This window comes from Pseudochaenichthys georgianus, chromosome 14, assembly GCF_902827115.2.
Source record: "Pseudochaenichthys georgianus chromosome 14, fPseGeo1.2, whole genome shotgun sequence".
NCBI classification, from domain to species: Eukaryota; Metazoa; Chordata; class Actinopteri; order Perciformes; family Channichthyidae; genus Pseudochaenichthys; species Pseudochaenichthys georgianus.
The window spans coordinates 13,989,040-14,016,452 of NC_047516.1; the positions used below are offsets into that span (position 1 = coordinate 13,989,040).

The window sequence follows — 27,413 nt, forward strand, 5'->3', positions numbered from 1 at the left end:
AGAATCAGAACTTTGATCTTTTAGTTAGTACTTTATCTGGTCATTTCTTACTGGAATGGAGGATTTAATAAAGCATTACGTAAAGCATAAGCATATTTTCTGTTATGAAACAGTGACGTTTTAAAGGCACATTATCAACACAATATTTTGAATCATGGATATTTGCCAGTCAGTGTCTTCGGCGGGTTAAGATCAATTAACTCGTTCCCTTTTTTCAACTAAATCAACGCTGAATTTGCCCAACTGAAATGAAAACAAGAACATCGAGGTTTACTGTGCATTTCCAGGGAAGAGTCTTTGGTCAGTGGAGATAGGTCGAGAGGGAGGTGATGCTGCACTTTGTGATCTCAGAGTTCTGGTCCTGGTTCTTACGGATGCGGTAGAAGTGCTCGATGTAGCTGGAGCGGCCCAGCAGCTCCACAAAGTCCTCGTCGTGGGTGATGATGAGCAGCTGGAAGTTACGCTGGCGAGAGCGACTCTTAATGATCCTGAGGAGAGCGAGCGAGAAGGGTACATCAACTCACAGTTCACACAGCAGCAGGACACTCCAAATCAAAGCTAACTTTTCAATTGTGTTCATGCAGAGCTTAGTAATTAAGCATTATCAGCAATTTGATGAATGATTTTGATATTTTTTTTGTTTAATAGGTTAGTCTACTGATTGTTTGCTGTCCCTTCTAAATGCTAGAAGGATAATTAAAGGATTTAAACCTTTCTGAAGCAAAACAAAGCTGGAGGCTTGATGATTAGAGCTGGCATGATGTGCCGTCACTGTGGGTGTTTTCTTTTTTTGGTTCTATCCTTGTTAGGTCCTTCATGAGCTAAAGACCTATTTTTTAACCTTGGGAGTGATTATATTTACGTGGATCCACACATTAAGACTTTTGAGTTACGCCAAGAGTGTCCTCTAAAATAATCAAGGTTTAAATATCCTAATTGTGGGAATTGAAAAGAAAAGTGGTTTAAAGGTCAAAGTAAAACAGGGGAAAATGTGTTGTCTGTGGATGCAAATGGGTGAAAGAGAAGGATGAAAGGGATATCAAAAGGTTAGAAAAGTGTCAAAAATAACTATCATTTCACGGGAAGACTAGGGGTAGAGGAATGTGAGAATTTGGTCAGGGATATTACCAAATATCTGGAACAAACTACCAGAAACCTGCAGGTCCGCTGCAACTCTTACTGCTTTTAAATCCAGGCTGAAGACTTTTCTTTTTGCCGCTGCTTTTAATTGAACTATTCATATCTTACACTGCACTGTAACCTTTATTCATGTACCCGTGTGATTCTGTGTTTAAATATAGATAGATAGAATTGGAGGGATGAAACCCGCTTTAAATGGTCACACATGCGGAGCACACAGCTCACACAGTGAAATGTGTTCTCTGCATTTAACCTATCCTAGTACTACTTTGCTTTTTAATGTTTATAATGTGTGTTATGCTCTCAGGGCCGCCCCCCCCTACAGGCCAATCACGCAGGCTGCACGGGGCCCCACCTTGCGCAGGGGGCCCCGCCCAGAGGGCCTCAGCTGCTGTGCGCAGTTCTCCACACACCCCCCGCAGACACGCGAGAGTGAGAGGTGACAAGCGGAGCACGTCTGTAACCCGACACCGTTGCAATGAATCACGGCTTTGATACGGCCATGAGTGCAGGTGAAGAGATGTCGGTGAAAAGACAGTTTCAGTCCGGCGCAAAAAACAAAACATGAAGAAACTAGAGCATCACTCGAAGGTGGGTTATTGTATGAGTCAAATGTACAACTTGCGAATGTTGTATAATTCAAATTGCCAATTGCCATATTAAAACATCTGCTGCAATTCACAACATGAAGAAGGCAGTCTCTGCAGAGCATATAGGCTAATGGAGATGCAGTTATTTCCAGCATTCTTTATTCATTCAAGTATGTGATGCCTTTTATCTGCTAATGTACAGGAGGAAGAGTGATAAACTGTCTGTCTAGTTGGCTTACATAACAGTTCAAGTTTACAGCCTAAAAAACATGGAGCATTTCCCCCCCCTTTTATTCATTTTTATGTCAATTTGCACATTTCATGGTGACGCTCAGCCTCTCCCCTTAACTCCTAACAGTCATCATCATGGTGACGCTCAGCCTCTCCCCTTAACTCCTAACAGTCATCATCATGGTGATGCTCAGCCTCTCCCCTTAACTCCTAACAGTCATCATCATGGTGACGCTCAGCCTCTCCCCTTAACTCCTAACAGTCATCATCATGGTGATGCTCAGCCTCTCCCCTTAACTCCTAACAGTAATCATCATGGTGACGCTCAGCCTCTCCCCTTAACTCCTAACGGTCATCATCATGGTGATGCTCAGCCTCTCCCCTTAACTCCTAACAGTCATCATCATGGTGATGCTCAGCCTCTCCCCTTAACTCCTAACAGTCATCATCATGGTGATGCTCAGCCTCTCCCCTTAACTCCTAACAGTCATCATCATGGTGACGCTCAGCCTCTCCCCTTAACTCCTAACAGTCATCATCATGGTGACGCTCAGCCTCTCCCCTTAACTCCTAACAGTCATCATCATGGTGATGCTCAGCCTCTCCCCTTAACTCCTAACAGTCATCATCATGGTGACGCTCAGCCTCTCCCCTTAACTCCTAACGGTCATCATCATGGTGATGCTCAGCCTCTCCCCTTAACTCCTAACAGTCATCATCATGGTGATGCTCAGCCTCTCCCCTTAACTCCTAACAGTCATCATCATGGTGATGCTCAGCCTCTCCCCTTAACTCCTAACAGTCATCATCATGGTGACGCTCAGCCTCTCCCCTTAACTCCTAACAGTCATCATCATGGTGATGCTCAGCCTCTCCCCTTAACTCCTAACAGTCATCATCATGGTGATGCTCAGCCTCTCCCCTTAACTCCTAACAGTCATCATCATGGTGACGCTCAGCCTCTCCCCTTAACTCCTAACGGTACGTCCACACAGCAGCTTTAGACGAATCTTCCACCGCTTCCAACGCTTCTCTGCCCATTGACTTTGAATGGGGGTGACGTCACTTTGCCTCGCTTTTCGCCGAACTGCATTGTGGGGGAGCGAAGCGAAGATTTCCAGGATTTCCAGGATTCAAAAGTTGAGCAATGTTCAACTTTTGAAGCTGAGCTGGAAGCGTCAGCCTATTAAATCCCGTTTATGCAAATCTGCCAGTACAAGCGCTAGCCAATCAAACTACGTGTAAGCTGGGAGAGCCAGACCGCAGTTCATTTCCTCATATTCCAAACGAGAAACTACGGTAGCAAAACACCCGGTTCTTTACGACCAGACTATTTACCGGGATACAAACCGGAGGAACCAGGCATGGAGGGAGGTGGCAGAGACAGTGGGTGAAACTGGTAGGTTTTCGCCTGTTTGGGGAGTTTATATATATATATATATTGCTCGCATAAAATCCCCGGGGTTTTTTGCTTTGTATGTCGGGGGCGGGAGATTCATGTGGTTGGTTGTTGGTCGCGTTGCTCGCAAAAAATCCCCAAGTTGTCAGTCACGCCCAGCTCCAAGATGTTCAAGATTTTTGAAAAGCTGCTGTGTGGACGTACCGTAACAGTCATCATGGTGACGCTCAGCCTCTCCCCTTAACTCCTAACAGTCATCATCATGGTGACGCTCAGCCTCTCCCCTTAACTCCTAACAGTCATCATCATGGTGACGCTCAGCCTCTCCCCTTAACTCCTAACAGTCATCATCATGGTGATGCTCAGCCTCTCCCCTTAACTCCTAACAGTCATCATCATGGTGACGCTCAGCCTCTCCCCTTAACTCCTAACAGTCATCATCATGGTGATGCTCAGCCTCTCCCCTTAACTCCTAACAGTCATCATCATGGTGATGCTCAGCCTCTCCCCTTAACTCCTAACAGTCATCATCATGTCAACCACAACACAGAGAAATACTGATAGAAATGTGTGTGTGGTTGTTGATACATTGCTGACAGAGGGAACTACCTATCATAACTATCTAACTAACTAGTTCTATCATCTCACAATGTCGCTTGGGGAACCAAGTTGGCCAGGGGCGGCCCTGTATGCTCTCAATGTCTTTCATTTTTATAAAGCACTTTGAATTGCCTTGGTTTGAAAAGTGCCTTAAAGTTAAAACACAGTGTATCTGTGTGTGTGTGTGTGTGTGTGTGTGTGTGTGTGTGTGTGTGTGTGTGTGTGTACACGTGTACTGACTCTACGAGGGCGTGTGCCAGAGACTCGATGTTGTCTCGGTCCAGGTTGGTGGTGGGCTCGTCCAGGGCCAGGATCCCACAGTTCAGACAGAAGGTCTCTGCCAGAGCGAGACGGATGATCAGGGACGCCAACACCTGGTCAAACAGCCACATTTAAGCATGTGGTAATATGTTGGAACACAAAAACAGCATGATACATTATGTTTTAATTAGGGCTGTCAGTCGATTAAAATATTTAATCACGATTAATCGCATGATTGTCTATAGTTAATCGCGATTAATCGCAAATTAATCGCACATTTTTGATCTGTTCTAAATGTACCTTAGAGGAATATTTTTCAAGTTTTTAATACTCTTATCAACATGAGTGGACATATATGCTTTATGCTAATGTTTATTATCATTTGAACAATGACAAATATTCTCATGAATATTAAACACAACAACCTCTGAACATTACAAATATTCGCCTCAATTCAACCTGGAACCTCTCATACAATACAGTGTGTGTGTGTGTGTGTGTGTGTGTGTGTGTGTGTGTGTGTGTGTGTGTGTGTGTGTGTGTGTGTGTGTGTGATGGATCGTTGGAGCTATGTGCAACTCAAGGCATATGCTCGAACGGGAGCTGCCTGGACGCTGCAATCATGTTGCGCACTATCCGAGTGTGCTGACTGTTCGTACAATGTCCCACTGTCTGCTTCCTGCATAAAGTCAAGTGCTCGGCGCAGTTGTGGAGAAATGTCGCTCCTCTGTTTTCATTTAAACAACCAAAAGCGGGCGGCAGGAGCGAGGCTGTCAGCATCAGCTTGTAGATGGTATTTTAAACTCGATGCGCTCTGAAACTACGGGGCGGCCGAGAAAAAAAAAACACACATGCGTTAATCGCGTTAAAATAATTAGTGGCGTTAATTTTTTTATTGTTATTAACGCGTTAACTTGACAGCCCTAGTTTAATGTAATGTATGTGCTTATAGAGAACATTTATTGTGATACCTTCTGCCCGGCACTGCAGCGCCCCCTCATGTCCAGAGCGGTGTCTCCTTTCACCATGACCACTCTGTAGTTGTAAACCCTCCGCCGCACTCCAGCAGACGAGTTTTCGTCCACATCAGAGCGGATCTCCACGTACTCAATGTCTGGAGAGGGGGCAAGAGGAGGTGAGGAAACACTGAGGATACATCCACATCAGTATGTTTTTGAAAATACATCATCAAATGTTGTTGCTGGTTTGGTTGTCTTCACTAGCCGCTGTTTAAGGTGTTAGAAAAGACCGATTATTTCTGTAACGGGGTTAAAATACTCTGCACGGAGATAAGTGTTGTTTTAAAATGGCAAAAAAGTAAGTGTGGATGTAGCCTAACGGAGAGAGGAATTAGGGTGAATGATTTACATATAAATAATACATAACAATCATAGAGTAGGATTGAAATGCACCTTGACCCCTGTAGGTGCTGCGCCAGAGGTCTCTGATGATCTTGTTGATCTCATCCATCTTCATGCTGTGGAATTTCATGATGGTTCTGAGGAAAACAAAAAGTAAACTAAGATCAAACCCTAAAGCAGACAAGATATTTGACCTTCCCTAAATCAAACCATCAAATAGACATTGCTTTGTTGGACATCTCACTTTTATGATTTGACAATCAAGTGAAAAAAACTCAAGACAGAAGCAGACACATGTATGTGATTTATAAATACCAATGTCAAACAGTATAATATATGTTACTGTTCACATTGACAACCCCTGCTTTGCACACAATGTAGAAGATACAAAGAATCAACTCCAACACATTTGTAAACCTTTACTATTTTAGGATGATTTGGTTAACAAAATGATAGCGACAGCATTTTTCAAATTAAATCCAGTGATATTGAAACATGAGAAATACTGAATATAAGTAGATATAAAAGATTTGAAGCCAGGCAACTGGATGTTGCTTTCCGGCATACTAAGAATCATTTTGTCGTTAATCTAGTAATTTGACCCGAAACTCCTATGTGGTCTGAAAACACCGGTGATCACATTATATCAACATCTTTTCTGAAGCCCATATATGGTCGATGAATTGACAAACCATGAAGCAAGGAAGAAAAGAGAGAGGAAGTAGCGCAGTCCTTATCAATCCATGTGGCCCGCTGTATGCATACGCTTATGCAGCAGAAGGAAGTCATTGGGCATGACTCCCTTCTGCAAGTGTATTTGACTTGCAACAAACAAAATAAATGTAGTTTTGTATGTCACAATAATAAATCAGTGATTAATCATGAATACAGTTTATTATACTAGTACTTTCTTGCATTTTAGACGGAGGTAAAACAAACAACTTGTGACATGACACACTGGCGTTTTACTTTGTTATATCATGGATAGATTTCCGTTGTCTCGGAGAGCCGCTGTGATTCCCCCTCAGCGAAATCTGCGCAAAACAGGGCCGCTCTGCCGCCATCTCATTGCAAGCACTTTCTTTTACAGTGGTGAGCTTATCCGCCATCTCTGGGGAAAAGACTTGTACATTTTATTAATTTGCGGTTTTTTTTATGTCTTAAGATTTTCAGACAAATCCCGAGTATTGACATGTTAACGTTGATGGCATGAAAAATAGTGACTTGGTCAAAATCAAATAATTTCTGTTATTTATACAGGGTATATGCAGGAATGCTGAAGTCAAATAATACCTTTTAAGACCCTTTCCATACATTTTAACCTCATCGCCACTTCGAGTTCTAACCAGTTACATTGGCGACACACTTTAACTCACGTTTACTATATACAGTATTGATTGTAAGATAGCATAGCTAAACAGTTTGTGATAACTCCTTATCATAATTCAGATAGAACAAAGCACAAGAGAATGAATTGTGTGACCAACCCAATGCAAGGTTTATTATTAGAGGCACGGATTGGCCATCGGGAGAGTCGGGACTTAAAGCATCCCCATAACGATGTTGTTTAACAACCGGCGTAAACGGACCTTCGCGCGCTATCAAGCCGCAGTCAGTCAGTGAGCGATGTCCTGTTCAGATGACGTCAAATCCAACGGGATGCCATAAATAAACTACAGAATCACACTACACACCTACGCAATGATTACATTCAGGCAAACTTTAGAATACAACCTCTTTGGACAATTTATATACTTATTGAAAACAAGCTACAAAATGTAATACCTTGGAAAATGCAGTTTAATAGCCTTCATTTTCGCTAAATTGATTTGATTTTAATACTTTTTTAAGACCCCGCGGACCCCCTGTTATACATACATAAATCACCTGCTGATGAGGTTTATTTAAAACACTTTTCATGGTTTTTTGAATTTAGAATATTGAATGAGGGTGAAATAGGATTTAATCCTTTGAGTATTCATACTGTTAAAATAACCCATCCAAACCATCTTCTCCAATGTAAGACATGTGGAACAATCCCCACTTTTGTTGCTATTTGCAAACACATTTCCAAAGTTTATCAGAAGTGAATACAATGCCTCAGAATTCTGAGTTGATCAAATCAAGTGTGTATCTTCCAAAGTTACCACCTGTTAAGTAAAAGTTGTGCTGTTTTTCTTTACACCATGTTCCCTTGCTGAGCCAAGTTGGAGGGGTAGTTAGACCAAGTGGGAACTTTTTACCAAAAACCATGTCTGTAGACAGGACCCTGCTAAACAAATACATGCACCCACATTTCTTGTAGTTACTTTATAATGTGATCGCTGAATGTTTAGTGTTGACCTCGCCAAGGTTAAAGAGCTCAGTGATCAGGAGCTCAGATGAATGTTTTTGTATTTGTAGCGTCAGGGATGCCGTGTAGGTGTATCACACAGAAACAGAGAAAGCTGTACCCTTGACGAATCAAACTAAAAGGTTCCGACTGAAATGATTCTAATAAAACATACACATTTTTGTTTTAAATTAAATACAAGACAGCTGGGGACTTCAGTGGAAAATATAGCTGAGAAAAGATTTAGTTCAAAACGTATAATTATTTTATTATATATAACATTATATAAATCTTCTACAATTCTATGTGAAATGTTGTCCAACTGCCACGGCCAGTTATTTAACAAATGTTGTACATAAACTATTAGAGACAGCCGGTACAAATGAATGAGATACAGGGAAGTTTTTTGAAAACAAATTCAACAGACACATATTCAGTTCTGACTGCAAGTGATTTAAACGAACATGAAACATCATTGTCTTGATGGTCTCAACCTATTATGCTGACAACAATTAGTTGCAAAGTTATTTTTTCCAGAGCCAAATCAAAGCATCTCACCATGAAAACCATTTTCTGTGTATTCAGATAGAAACTGTGACCCGGCATTATGCTCTGCTGGGAGGCTTGCTTTCAATCTTGATAACAGACACTGAAGTCTTAACCCACACATACTGGTAAATGATGCTCTGCTCTCTGCTCAGATGCTATCTGCTCACGGCTTCTTCACTGAGACGAGCACTGGCCTTTCATCCTCACTTGACTTGTATGTCAATCCAACAACAAAATAAATAGGATTGCACCCTGATCAACTACACATTATATTTCAGATTGTAATAAAATAATGCTTTCTATGAAGGAAAGCCATTATAAAAAGCATACGGAGCCTTGCTGAACTCATTTTCAGTGAATAGAGAGAAGTGATATCTATCACTATATGTCATTATAATTTCCCCAAGTGAGTTTTATCTGACCAACAGTCCGAAGCCCAAACATGTTCAGTTTAATGTGAAGCTACAACCTTATAATCCATTAGTCCATTTTAAATGTACATTTCTTGATTGCTTTATTTTTTCAGCTCTGAATGTATTAAATATATACTTGTTGAATGAGACATTTCTTGTAGAGTTGTATATAAAAAAAATGATGACTAACACACCAGCTACACTTTTCAAACTCATAGGGAATTACGATGAGAAACGATACAAAAAGTCAAATAAGGTCAAACGATTGCCTCTTGACGTATCTCACTGCACAGACTGTGTCCACCCTCGCAGAGGAAGGTCATGATGTCACACATATCTCTTCGCCACAAAGCTCGTCACTGCTTTGATACGTTTGTGGTTTGGATTGTTTCCGAAAAAGCCAGGCCATTTGTTTGGGGGGAGGAGGCGGTCTTGAAGCGCCTCAACACCGTGAAAGAGAATACAACTTAATAAATGAGACTTATTCTCTCCCTATAAGAATAGACTCTTCAAAGTGTGTGTGTAAAATGAAGATTTGATATGGTGTTGCTGTTGCTAAACATGGCACCCATTTACTTTAATGACAGACTTTACCTTGTTTGTTGAGTCTCTGTTGGAGGAGAAAAATGTCTTCACAAATTCAAGGTAACGTGAACGGAAGAGGATTAGGGCCACATGAAAAAAAAAATTGGGGATGTGAAAGAAAAGTAATAATTTTTTTTCTGAACGCCCTAGCTACTTTGTTTTTGCATTGACACTGACATTACCGGAGACATTTCTAAAGAAAAGTGACATCACCAACATGAGCTAAATTACTTTATAAATAACAACCTAAACGTTGAGGTGGGCGAACTTCAAAAGGCCTGAGAAGGAGGGCATGGACTCATGTCTCATAACAGGAAAACTACGAGAGACGGAAAGACAAAGGTGCTGATGTCGACACTAACTCTTACCAACAATACGACCTACTGTAAGCTCCAAGCCCTTCATAAATAAATGCTGAGTGTCTATGTTATTGCTTATATACATTTTCTCTGTGAACTATTATTTTGCAGGGTTTTTCTTTAGGTCTGAAATTGAAGGAATTTATTTTTAAAAGCAGTTTTTCGTACTTAAATCAATCTCAAACAATGTCTGTCGTGTTATTTCCTTCTATACGTTTAAAGCCTTTTAACATGTGGTGGTTTCTTTGTTCTCTGTGGTTTCACACTGAAATCATCAGTCAGATCTGCTCCAGTTCAAGTCATTGTATACATGCATGTCATTTTCCCACTACGAGTAAACCTTTTAAGAAGATGGATTTGACTACTGCAGTCATCTGATATTTGTGGATATCACAATGACATCTTCTAGAATTTGATGTATTTTTTATATTAAAGGCATTTACTGTATACTAATACCGTACTGCTATATCCAGCTGGCTTTCTCAAGTTTCAAGATTCTGGGAGAAATCTGTGACTTTACTTTAAGTTTGTTAGTTCACAAAACAAATGTGTTGATTATAATCCATATACTTGATGCAATTCCAGGCAACACTTACTGATCCAGGGCCTTGTAGTAGAGATCCAGATCTTTAATAACCAGCTCGGTTGTCCTCATTGTGATCATCTTGTTCTTGTAGCGCTCATCAGCTTTGTTATACTGATCTTCTCGAAGCTCTTTCCTGCAAAGAACAGGTCAAAGGCAAAGTTTAATTCAAGAAATAACTCATTATTAATATAAAGCAGTCATTCATGAGTATTGGGTTCAGAATCGGGGGACAGGAAATGGAGAAAACTGCAGGGAATGATGGGAGGAACGTGGAAGTGTTGGCAAGCAATGGATGCTCCTTTTGTTTTTAGGGATCAGATCATTTACATCATGAGAAACGCAGCTCTTACACAATGAGTGTGAACACAAATGGTCGTGGGGTTAGTGCATCTGAATTTGGTTTAGCTCTGTGATGTTAGGGCTGTCCCGAATACCATTTTTCGGGCTCCGGATATTCGGTAGTAATCAGCAGCGAATATTCGGCCCGTGCAGGGCGGGGGGTGCGTAATAGGGATACCAGAAACTGACCATGACCAAATTCAAAAATCGGACAGCCCTGGCGGATATTAATCGATTATTTGCCCCCCCCCCCCCTTGCGGGAGATTAAAAAAACACAGACAAATGGAATTCCGTTGTTTTAACCTGACCATCTGACCAGGTCAAACCTGATCAGTTTGACCTGTCATCACAACGACGTGGCCTTGAAGTGAAGTTAGTAATGGCCGGCTGTGCTGCGTCTTTCTCTGTAGGCACTTCTTTGGCATGCTTCGCACTCAAATGCGAACGCATTGTTGATGTTGAGCTGTGGTAGACCAAAGTCTTTTCGCAGAGCTTGCATTTTACTTCATTTGCACTTGTCAGTTCGAAGTAGTTCCACGAGGAACTCTTCTTTGAACGTGCCGCTTTGTTCAACTTTAGTTGTGTTGTTCTCACTGTTCTGTATATCGCCAATAAATCAATCGCACGTGTGACGGAGGGGGGGGGGGGGGTCGGTGTGTAGCAGGCTTCCTCCAAGTTTACAGTAAAACTAACTGGTGGTGTGACCAATGGCCATTTACAATTATTAATAATATTACTATTATTAGCATTAGTCTATATTTTGGTTGAAACTAAGCCAGGAAAAAAAAGAAAAACATAAATAATAATAAAAAAATATATAAATACAATTTTCGATTATGGAGACTGTAACGAATATTCGAAAAATCGAATAATCGCTGGCATCCCTAGTGCGTAATAATCAGCAGCGAACCGCTTCAACACATGTATTTCGGTTTATTCACGGCATTCATTTTGTTATTCTACAGTATTGTTGTTTTATAGTTATTTGTTAATGTATATAACCCAATTTGTGTTCTTTGAAATTGAAAAGGATATTGTGTTTGTTACTTTCGTTGCAGTTGTATATGTCGCAAGTGTAATTTGGCTTGGCTTCCTATTTTGTATGGACATGCTTTTATTTTTAAGGAGAGTTAGCGCTGTTGACAGGAAGTTGTTGTTGCTATGGAAACAACGTGATGGAGATTCACGGAGAAAAGCCATATCTACATATAAAGACGGAGAAAGTAAATGATAACGTTTATGGTTGTTAGTGTTAGCACCCCCCGAAGAGGCACAAGCGCTTACGTTGATATTGGAGATTTCAATACATTCTATTTGGCACTGCGGCTGCCAAAAAAAAATCCGAATAACGAAATTGAAACACGAATAGTACTCCAACGAACGAATATTCGGGTACAGCCCTATGTGATGTGTAAACAATAGACGTGCATATCTCACCTGTAATGCAGTATCTCCTCCTCAAAGCCTTTTTGACGACCCATTGCAATACTGCGGTTCTTCTTCAACTCTTCCAACTTGCGGTCGGCATCACGTCGTTCTCTGGACAATGACACGAAAGGATAAGTGAACTTCTAATAAGTGTGATACCGCTGAGGCAAAAGAGATTTAGGATGACTAGAACACATGGCTTTTGTGCAGCTCGGTTCAGTTATAATAACATTGATTGATCTTAAATAAGAGTGTAGTGCTCTTACTGGCGTAGCTGCTGGACTTGCATGTTGCCCATGTCTTTCAGAAGAACCTCACGTCTAGCCACAACCTCCTTTAACTCCTCGACACGTTTCCTCAACGTCAGGTTGTCCTGCAACCAGCGCTCCTGGACCTAAGAGATATAAAAATGTGTCTTTGCTTCGCTTCGCTGAAACTCAGCATTGACCTGTACAATGGTGTATAACACAAAGTCCCACCATGACTCAGGAAGTCGTACCTTTTGAGTGTCAATGTCCTGGCGGATGTTTCCCATCTCCTTGTTGATCTTGTCTTTATTCTTCTCAGCCTCGTGGAGCTGAGTGTTGGTTTCTTGAAGCTCAGACTCTTTTTGCTGCAGCAACAACAGACAATGTCAATAAAGTAGTTCAGTACTTCCAAAAGTGAATACTTCTGCACAGTTTGAGCCAAGGTCCTTTAACTAATAAACCCTATTCAAAGAAAAGCAATGCTGATTTTTCAAAGTGAATAAAGAGACATATGATGACTTTTCATGATGATTGTTTGTATCGATGTCCATCACTAAATAACCCCTGGAGGAATCAGAAAAACTGATGTATCAAATATGACAGTGGCACACAACTTGCCTCTTTGTATTCGTGTTTGCGGTCTTCGACATATTTCTTGATGTCTTTTTCCAAGTTGCCGATTGACTTCACCTTTTCTTTAATGGCATTGATCTGTCGGAGGAAAATGTGTTCATTTCTGCTTGATTTTCAGTAGAGAAAAAAAGGGGGCAGTGACAGAGAGACAAAGTGAGAAAGTACCCACCTTCTCCTGCCCCTCCTCCTGCCTCTGCCTCCTGCGCTCCACCAGCTCCTGCTTCTCCTGCTGCAGCTTCTCCAGAGACGCAGACAGAGGGGACAGCTGCTCCTTTGCTTCCTGTGAGACATGAAGGGAGATGAGAAGGGACAACATGGCATTTAGAGATTCTCTTTTCTTACAATTCACTATGGCTGCTGGACAGTATCATTGTCATAGCTATATGAAAATGATATATATTTCCATATATATTTTTGTATTTAATTTGTAAACATTATGATTATTTAGCACTTCAACTGTTATTGAGAGCCAAAATGAACAATATCCTTAATAAAGTTATAACAATATTACAGAGCCATCCTAGAAACCTACACATTTTTTTCCATTTTCCTAGATTTGTGTATGAGCTACAGTAATTCACTAGTGCCTCTACATCAACGTCTTCCAAGAAGTATCTTTGATATACAGAAACAGTGAAATGTACCCTGATGTCTCGGGTGAGGGTCTGTATTTCCGTGGTGCACTCGACACACTGCTCCTCCAGCTGCTGCTGTTTCTGCATGTCACTGCTCAGCTGGAGCTTCTCTGCCCTCGTCTCGTTCGCCGAACTTCTCAGCATCTGAATCTGATCCTGCTGGTCCTGGATCAGCTTGCGTTTCAGCTCCATCTTGCTGGAAGCTGCAGGGTCACGAAAAAGACAATATGCATTAAAAAGAAAACTCGTCGTCAACAGGGTTTTAGATCCATATTAGTTTTAAAGATGGTAACATCTAATTACATATTTTTCACTGATAACTTTGATACATTATCTCTTTAAAGATTGCGTCAAGAGAGTTTTTTTCTCAAATTCTGAACCCATTTCCTGTTCTGACTTTGGGATGAAGAGTAAAATTACATCATTGAGATATTCAGCCTTAACTCAAGGAGAAAATGAAAATAATTGAATATATAGTGTGCGTTTTCCTTGAGAACAAATCAAATACATGATTATTATGAATATTTGATGTTAAGTCTTTATTCTCCCTTCAAATGTATTGTTTTTGATTGTATATGTTTGTATGAATGCAAGCTGTCTGATACATTTGGACCTCAAACACAACAAGTATAGCAACTCCTCTACAAAGGACCTTAGTAGAAAAACACATTCCCCCTAAGTGGGTGTTTGTGCATCACGCCATCTTACTTGTGTCCAGCTTGTGCTGAGTTTCTTGTTTCTCCTGACTGACTTGCTGGATGGTTCTGGTCAGGTCTACTCCCTGGAGTTTGGCTGCCTGCTGAGCGATTTTCCTCTCCAACTCTTTAAGGTCCATCTGGAGAGAACAAATATGTAGTAAGGTGAAAAGGGAGAATAGGGAGAAGGGGGATGTCAAGATATTTACAGGAAGTCTAACAGTGATGATTTTGATGTTGTCACTTGTTTTGCTTTGATTGCTGTTATTTGTACATTTGACATCAGAAAGTTATCTATTTGGAGAAAGATGGGATGGTGGAAAGAACAAAAGTGGTCAGCTGGTTAGAGTGTTCAGAAACAGAGAGGCACAAGGAGGGTACCAGGTATCTGTCCATCAGAGAAATGTCCTGCAGGCAGGCCTTGGCGGTTTCCTCCTCTGTCATGAAGACACCCAGCAGAGTCTCCTGCTCCTCCACGTCCCCCTTCAGCCGCTCGATTTCTCTATTCACAGTCTGCAGGCGGTTTCTCAACTCAGGCAGCTCCTTTTCCTGAAACTGCACAATGGACTGCCTGGGAGGCATGAGAGAAAATAGAAGTATACTTTGAGCAGAGCTAAAAGGTGCATGTTACATGTTTTAATCATGTTAGCCAACATTATCCCTTCTCACGCTGCTGTTATTCAGGGAGAAGTTTTCATTGAAAACTCCTGATTAAATTACATCAATTTGACATTAGTTTCAACAACCCATATAGTCTGAAACATTTCTAGGATTAAATGTCCTAAGAGTTTGCCAAACTAAAGGGCAAAGAGAAGGTCTAGTATATGGCCTGATAGCTAAGATCAAGAGTGCAATAATAGTTTCACAAAACGTATTTCATGGCCCATCTACATTAACAATAAAGGTCACTAGATACAGTAGGTCCCTGCTGAATTCGTACACGATGATCCGTAATCGTACTTGGTGTTTCAGGTAAACAGAAACCTATAACCAACAAAGGGCATTTTCTAATGTCAGCCAGAAGAAGTATACACTTGAAAAACCCAAGTGGATCTTGTGATAAGATTTGTGTTGTATTTATAAGAAGACTATCAAATAAACCAATGTGTATGCTTTGTTCTTTGTATATTTGTTCTGACGGAGCAATGACAACAGCTCTAATAGCATTAAAATGTGTTGAAAGGTAAGATATATAAAGCTCTTATTATATTTTGAAATAAAGGGAGTGGCTGCTTGGAGATCATGCTCTCCAGGGTTCTGCTCAGGTCCTGAAAGGACAGTGGAGAGAACCGGAGACAAATCTCCATCCTATGAGAATCTTGCTCCACCTAGTGGGGAACATAAAACCTGTGCTCCACCCTCTTTAAAAATCAAAGGGGAGGGGAAAAGGACAATTGTAGCTCTATATTTGTCCATCATTTATTGTTAAGTACTTTATCGATTGTATAACTTAAATTTGGTGTAAAATAATATCATGTTGTACAAATCATCAGTGGGCCGGTAAGATTTCCTCCTCCTTTCTCCACGCGCCATACTGCCTGAATGAACACGGCTGAATATCTATTTTTAGAGTGACAAGTTGTTGTTTGCTATTGGGGGACTGGATGAATACATCACAGATTTGTGTTGTACTCTTTTTAAATTTTCTTTGCCATGAGTAGTTCATGTGTGCTGGTGCAATACTCTCAAATGGGATGATTTAAAATGTGTTTATGGAAACAACAGAATGAAAGCAATTTTGAAAACACCTGACACGTCGAAGCCTTAATTCATTCGAGGCTGCAATTATTCAATTCATTAATCAATCACAATTGCCACACATCAAAAGTTGAGGATTTTCCGATTGACAATGGAATAACTTTGAGTGTAGGCAAAACTATACATTTCACGATGCCACCTTGTGAAATTGTGCATTTTTTTATATTTAAAAGGCAATTGAAATGGATTAAGTGTGAGAAGTAGCAGATTAACTGATATTCAAACTACAGGACAAAAAGCCTGCAGTCATAGAGAAGGGAGCCATTTCATAATTGCTAAAATAATGGCTTACATTTTCGCAGTGTTTTTTCACTAAGGCTAAAATGACTAGCCCCAGTACACTTGCTGCACCCCAACGCAAACTCTGTCTTTGGCTTTGTGCGTACCTGACAGGTCTGAGAGCCATCATCTCCTCCCTCTTCCTCTCCTTCCTCTTCAGATCCGTCTCTGTGTTCTTCAGCTTGTCTGGCACCAGGCGCAGCTTGGACTGCATGTCGCTGATGACTTCCTGCAGATCAGAGTCTGAAGGGAATGTCCGCTGGCACACGGGGCAGCAGGGCTCTCTCTCCTCCGTCAGCTGGCTGATGAACTGGGTGTACACCGCTGTTGCTCCGGATAGCATGGCTATGAAAGTACAGGGGTAGAAAGAAAGAAGAAACATATTGTTTATTCCTCTGTAATACCTTTATCACAAGTAGTATGAGGAAAATCATTTGTGCATGCCAGAGTTCCCGAATATTCTTTCGCCGGTCAAAATGTCCGTTAAAGTTTAAATCTTCGGGACAAAATTAGAAAAGTGCCGGTCAAAGGTCTTCTTTGTTATTTATTGAGCTTTAAAGAAAATTGATATGATTCGATATTAAACAAACTAATATAGTAGATTAACTACATTATTCAAAAGTGTACAGTAACTTACAATAACACGGGAATAATAAACGGAGCGCTCTCTCCTTCTCCTGACAGCACGCCAGTATCATGCAGCTCGCGGATCCAGAGTGACCGCCAGTAAAACTAAACATATCTTTAACTAGTTTAGGTAGTTTGAGAGGTAATTAAAATAGCTACGTGTGACATTCTAACCTGAAGTGTGTGTTTTGCTCCGCTCGTCAGCAGCAGCTGATTAACATGAAGTGTGTGTTTTGCTCCGCTCGTCAGCAGCAGCTGATCTCTCTCTCCGCGTTTATGTCCATATCGATCAGATCTAGCTAGTTCTAGCCAATGATATGACTACCTGCTTATTAAAAGACACCTAAACGATAAGCGTCGCTATGCAACCGGGTGAGGCCACAAAGTATAGCGCAGCATTATGCATTTGTTTACATGCCCACCGGAACCCCGAGGCATTACCAACAGATCAACGCACAATCAACCCACACAGGACATCTCTTTCTCCACATTAAGTGTTAGACATTAGAATTGACTATTCTTGTCTGTCACATAAGTGGCGCAAGTGATGCGGTATTGCGCTAAGGGGAAACTATTTTGACCGGAGAGATTTAGATTTGCCGGTCTTCAGCATATTTTTCCAGTCATAGTCCGGTAATTACCGGCTAACGGGAACTCTGGTGCATGCACATCTTAAAACTGACACTTGTACTTGTAAAGCCATTCCAATGTTTTATTATGGGATTGTAATGGCTGTACATTAGGGTGGTCCTTAAAATTGAAAGTCGGAAAGTCTAAGCTCCAACCCCCAGAATTCTTTCCATTGGTGAATCTTTTCCTCAATCTGACAACATGTACCCCTCCCTCATCGACCTTGAAGTTTAGCCTCAGTTACAGCACCGTGGCTGCTGGTGAGGCAGCCCAGGTCGATGAGGGAGGGGTACATGTTGTCAGATTGAGGACAAAATTCACCAGGAGAGTTTTCTTGACTAATAGAATGAATTCTGGGGGTTGGAGCTTAGACTTTCAATTTTAAGGACCACCCTACTGAGGCTAAACTTCAAGGTTGATGAGGGAGGGGTAAATGTTGTTGGAATTTGAATAAAATTCACCAGGAGAGTTTTCTTGACTATCATAACAAATTCCGGTGGTTGGAGCTTAAAATAAATGAATTTGAAAATGTACATGGCACTAAGGACCACCCTACTGTACATTCATCAGTGAAAGTGATATGTCACATACATGTCATTCACATTTCTTTAAAATGGAAAGTTGTGTGTTGAGTAAAAAGGGGTGTACATGCTATGGCGAATACCTTTTTCAATCCATTTTGGGAACTTTGTGTGGGAACTGTTTGATGCATTGTGAAGGTTTAGGAATGTATGTATCCATGATAAGGTAAGGAGCACAACAAATGAAACATGAGACATTTCGTCTCTAAATGTAGTTCTTTTCGAGGTTTAGACCTCTCTATGTCAAAAAGTGCATGCTCACTTCTATTATAAAGCATTCACCTCTTTGTTTGGAGATCTTTTCCAGATCTTCTCGCAGTTTGCCCAGGTCCTGCTCCAGATCTTGACTGCCACACACATTGAAAAACTTCTCTTCGTCGCTGGCCAACTGCTGCTCCTTCTTCCGTACCTCAGCAGCGATGTGGCTTTTGTTCTGCTCATTTGAAGCCAGGTCCTTACTGAGAATATTTAAAACCATGACATAGAACTAGTCAGTGACACAGAATAATAAGTTCCCTCATAATGTATCGGCTGTAAATGTAAAATAATCGTATTAACTTGAATTTGGCAAGTCGGTCCCTGGTGCTGTTGATTTCCTTCGACTTGGAATAGATCCAGTCCTCCAGCTCTCTCTTGTTGGGAAAGTGGCCGAGCAACGACACCAGTTCCTCATTGTGACGAGACTTGATCTTACGAACCTGCTCGTCCTTCTCTGTCTGGAGGAACCAAAGAGAAAAGATGAGAGGAGTGACAGGTAATGAAGAAGGGAAAAGATGAAGAGAGGAACATTTTCTCTCATTTTAAAATGTAAAAGGCTCTAGCCTGAGACCAAAGAGGAGAATGTTCACACCAGTTGCATTTCAATGAGTGTAGGTTGCACATTACCTTGTCCTTTTTTAGCATGTCCATCTGTGTGCGAGCGGTGGTGTGTGTGTTGAGCATCCCCATCTCTTGGTCGAGTTGTCTCTGTAAGCGGTCGAGTTCAGCCTTCTCTCCCTGGAGCTCCAGCACCTCGGCCTTCAGCTCCTCCACGTTGGAGCTCTGAACCACGCTCTGCAGCTCGCGCTCCTGAAGGGAAAAGAATACACACACACAAAGTGATCAGAGCAGTGATCCTGAAGGGGCACTTTAGGGTAAAAGGGAACTGTATATTGTGAGAAAAATACTGTAATAACAGCATGAATGAATTGTTTGTGTGCCTACCACTTTAGCCAGTTCATTCTCCAGTTCTTGCAGCCGGCTGGACGAACCCTCGAGCTTCAGCAGCTCTGTCCGGACGTTCCTCATTTCCTGTTGCTTCTTTCCCTGCATGTCTCTCTTCAACTCCACCGTTCTCTCCAGGCCGGTCTTCTTATCTCTCATTTCATCAATGGACTGCTGCTTCTGCTGATCCTTTTCCTGCAGGTCAGCCTGAGTGAACAGAACGATAGGAGAGATATCAGGCATGACTATAATGACTATAAACACTATAATTGTGTCTCTGGTATGAACAAATATGTACAGCAGGAAGAGAAGCAATGCTGTGACATTTTTTGTTTTTAGGAAATTAAACGGAACATTTCTTACCATAACCTGATTGGCCGTCTTTTTCTCCTGATCCAGTCTCTGTGTGACTTGACGATTAAAGCTTTCAAGTTGAAGACTGCTGAAGGGAGGTCTGTCGTAACCCTCCATCTCCAGAGAGGACGACAAAGAGCGAACCTAAGAAAGAGATGTTAATCAAACATGCATCAAAATGATGTACAGTGTATTATTTTGTATTATAGTATAATACATGTTTTACAGATGTTTTTATCTTTAGGTCAAATACATGCACTAAATACAAACTTAGCATTATTTTTACATGTTGAAGATCATTAGGGTAGTGTACATGGTTAGAGCTTTGGTGTTGGCTGATTGTAATGAAGTGCACTTGCTCCTTACATAAAACCACATTTATTTGGCAGGAGCTTTTGACCAAGGTAACTTAAACTGGGTGCGGTCCACCTCCATGGGAACAAGAGTTGGAGTGCCCCACAGATTTAGATGTTTCTCTCTTACCTGAGTGTCTCGGTTCTTGATGTTTTGAGTGTGGCGGTCAGCCTCTAGTTGTAGACGACCTGTGCAAAGGTAGCAGGATTTCAAAAGCTTATTAAGTCTTCAGGGGATATCTCTTTATCCACCTGTGTGTCCGTCCTTTCTTGTATCTATCACTGATTTAAAGAACAGCATATTTGAAGGTTTTGGGGTAACTTTCTAAAAATCAATTCTGCCAGTTCACTCTAATTCAATAATACATATGGCTGTAAGGGCTGCTTGAAACTTCAGGAAAACGCTATTAATGAGTGTGTGTACCTTGTTCTACCAGGAGGTCGGCCTTGACCCTGTTGAGTCTCTGACACTCTCGCCCAGCTCTGTCCAGCTCCTTCTGGCAATCTGTCAGCCTGCGCTCCTTCTCCCTCACCGTCCTCTGGTGGTTCTGGTAAATCTCCTGCAGCTGCTCATCTGAACCCTGGAAAACCTGCCGAACACACACACTTCACTGGCTTAGAGCGGTTCTGGAGCTCAACGAGTACAGCGTAGCAAACGGTCAGGGTTTAGTGGATGAAATCCCTCTGTGATAAAAAGATTTGCATTATGGCTCTTTGGATATGATCTGGATAAAGGACACGGCATACACATAATCGAGGTGTGCAATGGCTGCATAGAGCAAAAGCAGTTCATTAGTTTCATTACTACATAGCATAGTGATCAAGCAAGACTGGTTCAAGCTTTCTGATACCTTTGCAATATTGGCTAGGAGGAAACGGTGGTCATAATTTTGGCAAGCACCCAAGACTTCCAACAAACTCATGTTATCACACTGACAATTCACCTGTCTATTAAAACAAACACAAAAGTGCAATCGGATAGTGACACGTCCCCTGACCAAAATATAAATAGACAGTCTTTAAACACAGACTCATACACAGCTGAGGCAGGGTTTCCGTTAGCCGGTAATTAGCGTTTTTTAGCTGGTAAAATGTATTAAAAACAGGTAAATTCAAAACCTGCCGGTCAAAATGTGCGGTAATAATTAGGGATGCTCCGATCGATCGGCCGCCAATCATTATCGACAGATATTCACTCTTAATAGTTTGATCGGTGCTCTCTATAGAGGCCGATCAGGAGAGATGCATCTGATCGATATGGACATAAACACGAGTGAAGTGTAACCGGACGCGAGAGAGATCAGATCAGCTGCTGAGTCTGACCGAGGCACGCAGCTCTGATCACCTGAAGCCCCGCCCACTGTTTAGCGAGCTGCATTAGATACTGACGGGCTGCAGGAGAGAGGGAGGGAGAGGGGAAAAGAGAGGCTCCGTTTCTCCCGTGTTTTTATTCAAAGTTAAATGTAAACTTTTGAATAATGTACTTCATCTACTATAAGTCGTTTGTTTGAATGTAATAATTATGTTGTTTGTTGTTTGGGGAAGCGTATCATTTTTTGAAAAATGAATCTGAACTTTTCGATCTTTTACGATTATAAACTGAAGCAATATAAAAATGATCCCCATTAACTGAGATAATGGGGATCAGCATATCCGGTCATAGTCCGGTAATTACCTGCTCACTGAAACTCTGCTACACAATTCTTCTTCTTATTATTATTATTGAAACATGACCGGTAAGTTTCGAATTTGAGTCCGGTAAAATAAATTATTTCCGGACATTTGACCGGTGAGAAATAATCCTAGCGGAAACCCTGAGCTGAGGAGCAACAGCCAGATGGAGGAAAAGGTTCCTGGCAGAAACACACAAAATAGGAATATGAATAAAGGACAGTGACGGACTGGTTTGTGATTACAGCATGACAACAACCTCATTCTCCATCCGCAGTCTCTCTGTTAGTTTCCAATAAAGGTTAATGATACTTATAAAGTGGAGTCCGGGGTATGATTAAGCAGGTGTTAAGATGAAACAAAGCTCTCCATCCGACAACCTTTTTAACATTCTAAAAATAAATAACTTGTGTTTGGTGTGTGTGGGTGTATGTATTACATGTTTTATATGTTACCTGTTCCATAGTTTCCTCCAGCTCCTTGTTGTCCTCCTCCATCTGTTTCTTCCTGCTGTCTAAAGCCTTGATGTCGTTGTCCAGCTTCATCACTTTCCCCAGTTTCGTGTCAATATCCGTCAGTCGATTCTGAAAGTTATTTTAAAAGTTAATCGTTACTTGAGGAGTACTACGGGTAATCCACCATTCTTTCAACATTTTAATTTTAATTCATAAATAAAAGAATACAAACCAAGTTAGTTACAACTCTACATATGTCAGTTTTTATTTTATTATATTCTTTGTTGTAGAATCTCCCTGAAAACAAGGGTTGTGTGCAAATAAGCTAGCTTTATTGTCAGGTCTGGCCATCCTTCCAATTTTTAAGAGTTTACTATGTAATAAAGTGTTTGCAGTAAAAACATTATATAAAAGCAAGTGGTGGTGATTTAACAATGGATCCCTCTTCATATTTCATATTTAGAAACATTGCTTACAGAACTTTACATAGACTTCTTGAGTAATCTGGAATCTCTCAATATCAAAGAGCAGGGCAAACTATAAGTTCGATGTTAGAAAGCTAACGAAACGCACATTATCATAAACAAACCTCCAGTGGATCAATCTGGCTCTCTACTTGCTGGATGTTGTCTTTAGAGGCCACCAGCTGAGCCTCTTTGGTATCCACAGTCTCTTTAATCTGCTGGGCTTTCTCCTTGTTCTGCTTCAGGTAGCGCAGCTCCACCTGACACTCCTTCACTGTGTGACTCTGTTTGAGACGCAACTGACGCATTGTTTCCAGAGCTTTGATGTACCTATGGAAAACAAGAGGCAATATGTGAATGGCGTGTGCAAGTTAATATATATTCCAGTGTGCGAAAAAGTACACGTCCCACCGTCCGGGACGTGTTATTTACAATATCGGACAAGTAGATCTTTCAATTGACTTGTCCGGTGGACAAGTGACGTTTTTCGCCCCGATTTATTGACAAATTATTGATAAATTCAGTTTACAAAAGGCAGAACTTATTCGCAAATTGTCCGTGTCCGCCATTGTTCGTTTAGAAATGTTAGTTTCGGTTCTGCTGGTCGATTCATAAGGAAATGCATCTCGCCGCTTTCTGTACAGTTAGATGGGGGCGGAGCGGGAAGTGTAGCACAGTGGCAGGGTTGGGAAGCAAAACTCGGTTCCGAGTAGGAACAAATAACAATTGTCCGGTCCCGGGATTAATAAGAGTTGTGAGGACAGGAGACGAGGCCGAGCCCCGCGGACTGCAGCTCTCTCTATGCTCCGTATCAGCTGATCGCTGCACGGTGCAGCTCAGCGTCTCTCTCTCTTTCTACACACAGCGGATCCGCTGCCCGTTTAACAGCCTCATCTTTGTCAAACGTTCTTATGTTCTTTCTCTAACACGTAATGAAGGTTATTAAGCGTTTTAGCTCCTGTGTTGTTAATATTGACCACCATTTCCTTTATGAAGTGAAGCAGCCTCCCTGTCTGTGTCCTCGCGCTGTCCTCACATCCCCGGACCCCCAGACTCGGAGGAGCAGGGATGTCAGTATTGTTTATGAAGCAGGGTATAGAAAGTACATTATTGAAATGCTATTTATACTATTTATTAACTTTTACAAATGGTGAGCAGCTGGGCAGCTGCCAGCATGTGTATTGCAGGACATGTGTAAGCGTGCAATTGTCTTTGAGTTGTAGAAAAGCGCTAGGCCTATAGGCTATAAATATAATAATAATAATAATAACTTTATTTGTATAGCACCTTTGATACAGGGGATTGCAGTTCAATGTGCTTTACATCAGTAAAAAATAAGACATAAAATCAGTGTAAAACAAGCAGCAAGAGCAAAGCATAAAGTGGGATAAAATTATTAAAAATAAAAACATGGGGAATAAAACAGAGAAATAGTGCAATGTCAATCACAGAGAATAGTGCAGTATAATAGTGTAAAATCAGTAAAATGCTTTGGTAAAGAGATTAAGCTTTTTAAAAATGCCTAATGTATTGGCTTCCCTAATATTGTTGGGTAACATGTTCCACAGTTTTGGGGCGTAGTTTACAAAGGCTGCATCACCGATCTTCTTAGGACTCTTTCTGGTGACCTCTAATAGACCTGCATCTGATGATCTCAGTGTTCTGGCGGGTGTGTAGTTTATTAGAGAGTCAGCAATGTAGCTGGGTCCTTGTCCATTTAGAGCTTTGTATGTGAGGAGAAGCACCTTCAAATCAATTCTGAAAGTTACAGGAAGCTAGTGTAGAGTAGCTAAGACAGGACTAACGTGTTCCCTCCTTTTGGTATTCGTTAGTAGTCTAGCTGCAGAGTTTTTAATGAGCTGGAGTCTTTGTACATCCTCAAACTGCACCACTTAGAACTAACTAAACAATGCAGATTATTTTTATATAATTGTATTCAATAACCGTAAGAAATTCAACAGTATGAAGTGATTTGTAAATAGGAATACAGATTTGACTTAATGTTTTCATAAATATATTTTTCTCCCAGTTTGTCATGGGACTTATTTTTACCCTCTCAAAGAACCGGAATCGAGAACCGAAAATAACCAGAATCGAAAAGCAGAACCGGAATCGTTAAAATCCAAACGATACCCAACCCTTTGTGTGATGCAGTAAAATCTTACCGCTCACTTACGTTAGCGGTGTTGTAAAAACCGTGGGAAAATGTAAAAAATACGATGACGAAGAAGAAGATTCCAGTGGCCCCAATTTGTCAATTCTGAACAAGTGAAAAATGTATTCGGACAAGTACATTGCCAAACTCACTTGTCCACGGACAAGTACTCTCTAAAAACTTTTTCTCACACTGTATTCCTTGGAATTATTTTTAGCAAATGTGATTCTTCATGTAAAAAAAACATCACATGAAAACGTAAGAATGAGGTCTTTACTTGGTTGCAGCGAAGATGGAGTCAAACTTGTCTTTGAGTGCTTTGCCCTCACAAAGTGGCCAGTTGGACTCTTCTTGGTGACAAAAGATGACATTATTCAGCACAGCCTTCGACACTCCCAGTGAAGAAATCATCTCCCGATCCAGTTCGCCACACTTTGATGACAAGCTCACCTTCTCACCGTCTCTGGATGAACGAGGATGGAGGTCACATGTTGAGTAAGAGGTCATGTTAAGAGACACAATGTCAATGGGAGATACAATTCAAAAAAGTAAAGAAACCACTTAATTGTGTCTTACTTTATTCGGGTAATGACTTGCTCCAAGCTTTTGAAGGAGTAGTTCTTCGCCTTCTGAGTGCAGGACATGGAGCGATGGATAGTCACTTTCTCTCCGTTGACGTCTGAGAATAACAGTCGGATCTGTGCTCGCACGTCTGTCTCATGGGCGTCCTGGAATTCAAAAAGCATGAACTGTGATGTTGATAGCTTTTCATTGAAGTGACTACTCTGAAGCTTAAGCGAGTCAAATAACGGTGTAAAACATGTTTTTGAGGTTATATGAAGTTACATTTGAAGTTATTGGTATATTTCTGCATGTTGAAACAAATTAAATGATAAAACCGATCTAAAAAAATCAGTTTTCACTCCATTTAACAAATAGCTTGTTATATTTTAATAAGAAAATGAATTGAGGCAGAAATTGAACTCTTATCGAACATGTAAATATTGAATAAGGCAAGGGTGAAAATAAAAAGGTCTGAAAGTCTCGTAATGTAATAAAATAAAAATGACACAAACATCAGCAGCAGATACAAAAATAGACTGTCTTGTGATGATTGAGACTATACCACAACAAGAGAACCAAATTAGTGGTAAAGTTATTTCTTGTTTATAAATGTAACTGCCATCTTATCCATCCCAGGTCACAATCATACTTTGAAGTCTGTAATTGCTTCATTTTAAGTAGGTATTCTGTTTATGGTGTGCGGACTATCGTTGAAATAGCAAAAGTCATTAATCAGATAAAATATCAGAATTTATAATCTGGATATTCAATGATAGGGTAGCTTGTTTGACTCAAATAATAATAAGTAACATATTTGGTATATTGAATATATTACCTTAACAAATGAGAATACACAATAGTTTGAGAAATGTGTGAGAATAGAGCATCGTGGGCTGGTGGAGATTTAAGCCGATAAGTACAATCACTTACCTTTGGATCATGAACAAATGCCCCTCCTTTAGATCCAGGCGGAAGCTCTCCTGCTGTTGCATACTTAAGGCACTCAATAATAGTCTGGAAAAACAAAAAGGTCAAGTTGTATAATTTTGTTTTTCTCCCAATCTCTACATGTCATGCTTCACAGTCGACCTTTGCTCTCTCAAAATATGTTCTCGTACCGTTTTCCCTGCTCCATTGGGTCCAACTAGCACAGTCAGTGGAGTGAAGAAAGTAATGACTTGTTTGTCTTTATCCTCTATCCCAAAACTCCTCACCCCTAAGATGCTCATCTTGTCTATCTTTGACATGTTTGCTTTCTGAAAGAGAAAGAGAATGACATACATCAGTAGCAGTCATAAAAACAGGGAATGCCAAGCCAAATCACTTCACTGTGAGCGACTTTTAATTCAGAATGCCACCTAAAACTAATGAAAAAGTTAAGCCCTGTTACATAGGTATCTGTTGATTTGCTGACTTTGGCATTTGGTTTTCTAGTTGGTTTCGGTTTTCAACAGTAGAGTAATACATACAGTGTAAATAAAATAATAAAAACATAGAAAAGCTCTGTAATGCCAAGTTAATGTTTTTTAGACGTAAGTATGAGGTTTAACAAAGCTACTAGAATACCTTTTTAATTGGTTAATGTCATAAGGCGGTATCATAGTGTGCATGTGTTGATTGTTTAATGTTTACCTGTGTAACGTTAGCTAACATGTGTGGAAAGCTAACAAATGTCAGCAGGCTAGCTTACAACTTAGTAAGTTCGGCTATATGCTAAGTTGCGGTGTTTGACAATTAGCGTCTCACTTACCAAAAGAGTCCCCCTGGGTGCAGTAAAACAAGAATGATGTTAGCCTGTTGCAGCGTTATACAGTTGTTCATTTGTTGTGAATTAAATTACCTGAGTTCTGTTGTGTTGCAGCAGACCTGAACGTTTTCGCGCTGTGAGAGAATGTGAACAGCGTCGACTTCTGACGACTTCCGGGAGAGGGAAC

At 40.8% G+C, this 27,413-nt stretch overlaps 1 protein-coding gene across 3 annotated transcripts; it reads right to left on the bottom strand.

Annotated features, from left to right (window-relative positions):
* Positions 1–244: 244 nt before the first annotated feature.
* On the bottom strand, positions 245–27,413 carry rad50 (RAD50 homolog, double strand break repair protein). 3 transcript variants are annotated; one of them, XM_034099548.2, is made up of 29 exons: positions 27,320–27,364; positions 27,230–27,242; positions 26,598–26,735; positions 26,410–26,493; positions 25,492–25,643; positions 25,193–25,378; positions 22,886–23,090; positions 22,297–22,425; positions 20,595–20,760; positions 20,301–20,359; positions 19,827–19,961; positions 19,464–19,670; positions 19,146–19,328; positions 18,819–18,976; positions 18,543–18,718; positions 16,530–16,767; positions 14,767–14,956; positions 14,399–14,525; positions 13,700–13,893; positions 13,225–13,335; positions 13,041–13,133; positions 12,674–12,787; positions 12,441–12,568; positions 12,184–12,285; positions 10,417–10,539; positions 5,634–5,719; positions 5,193–5,335; positions 4,201–4,334; positions 245–488 (listed from the first exon to the last, which is right to left on the bottom strand). In XM_034099548.2, exons 3-29 carry the CDS (start codon positions 26,724–26,726, stop codon positions 302–304), a joined length of 3,939 nt encoding a protein of 1,312 aa, XP_033955439.1. In that variant the 5' UTR covers positions 26,727–26,735; positions 27,230–27,242; positions 27,320–27,364; the 3' UTR covers positions 245–301. The 3 variants fall into 3 exon arrangements, with proteins under 3 accessions (XP_033955439.1, XP_033955438.1, XP_033955440.1); XM_034099547.2 differs by lacking the exon at positions 27,230–27,242 and having other exon boundaries at positions 27,320–27,413; XM_034099549.2 differs by lacking the exon at positions 27,320–27,364 and having other exon boundaries at positions 397–488; positions 4,191–4,334; positions 27,230–27,310.

Excerpts from the sequence above, each read along its gene's own strand:
- rad50 (XM_034099547.2), bottom strand. The coding sequence starts at position 26,726 with ATGTCAAAGATAGACAAGATGAGCATCTTAGGGGTGAGGAGTTTTGGG. Across the intron at positions 20,360-20,594 it reads CGACCTCCTGGTAGAACAAG|GTCGTCTACAACTAGAGGCT; the intron begins GTACACACACTC and ends ACCTTTGCACAG. Across the intron at positions 489-4,200 it reads CTGGCACACGCCCTCGTAGA|GATCATTAAGAGTCGCTCTC; the intron begins GTCAGTACACGT and ends CGCTCTCCTCAG.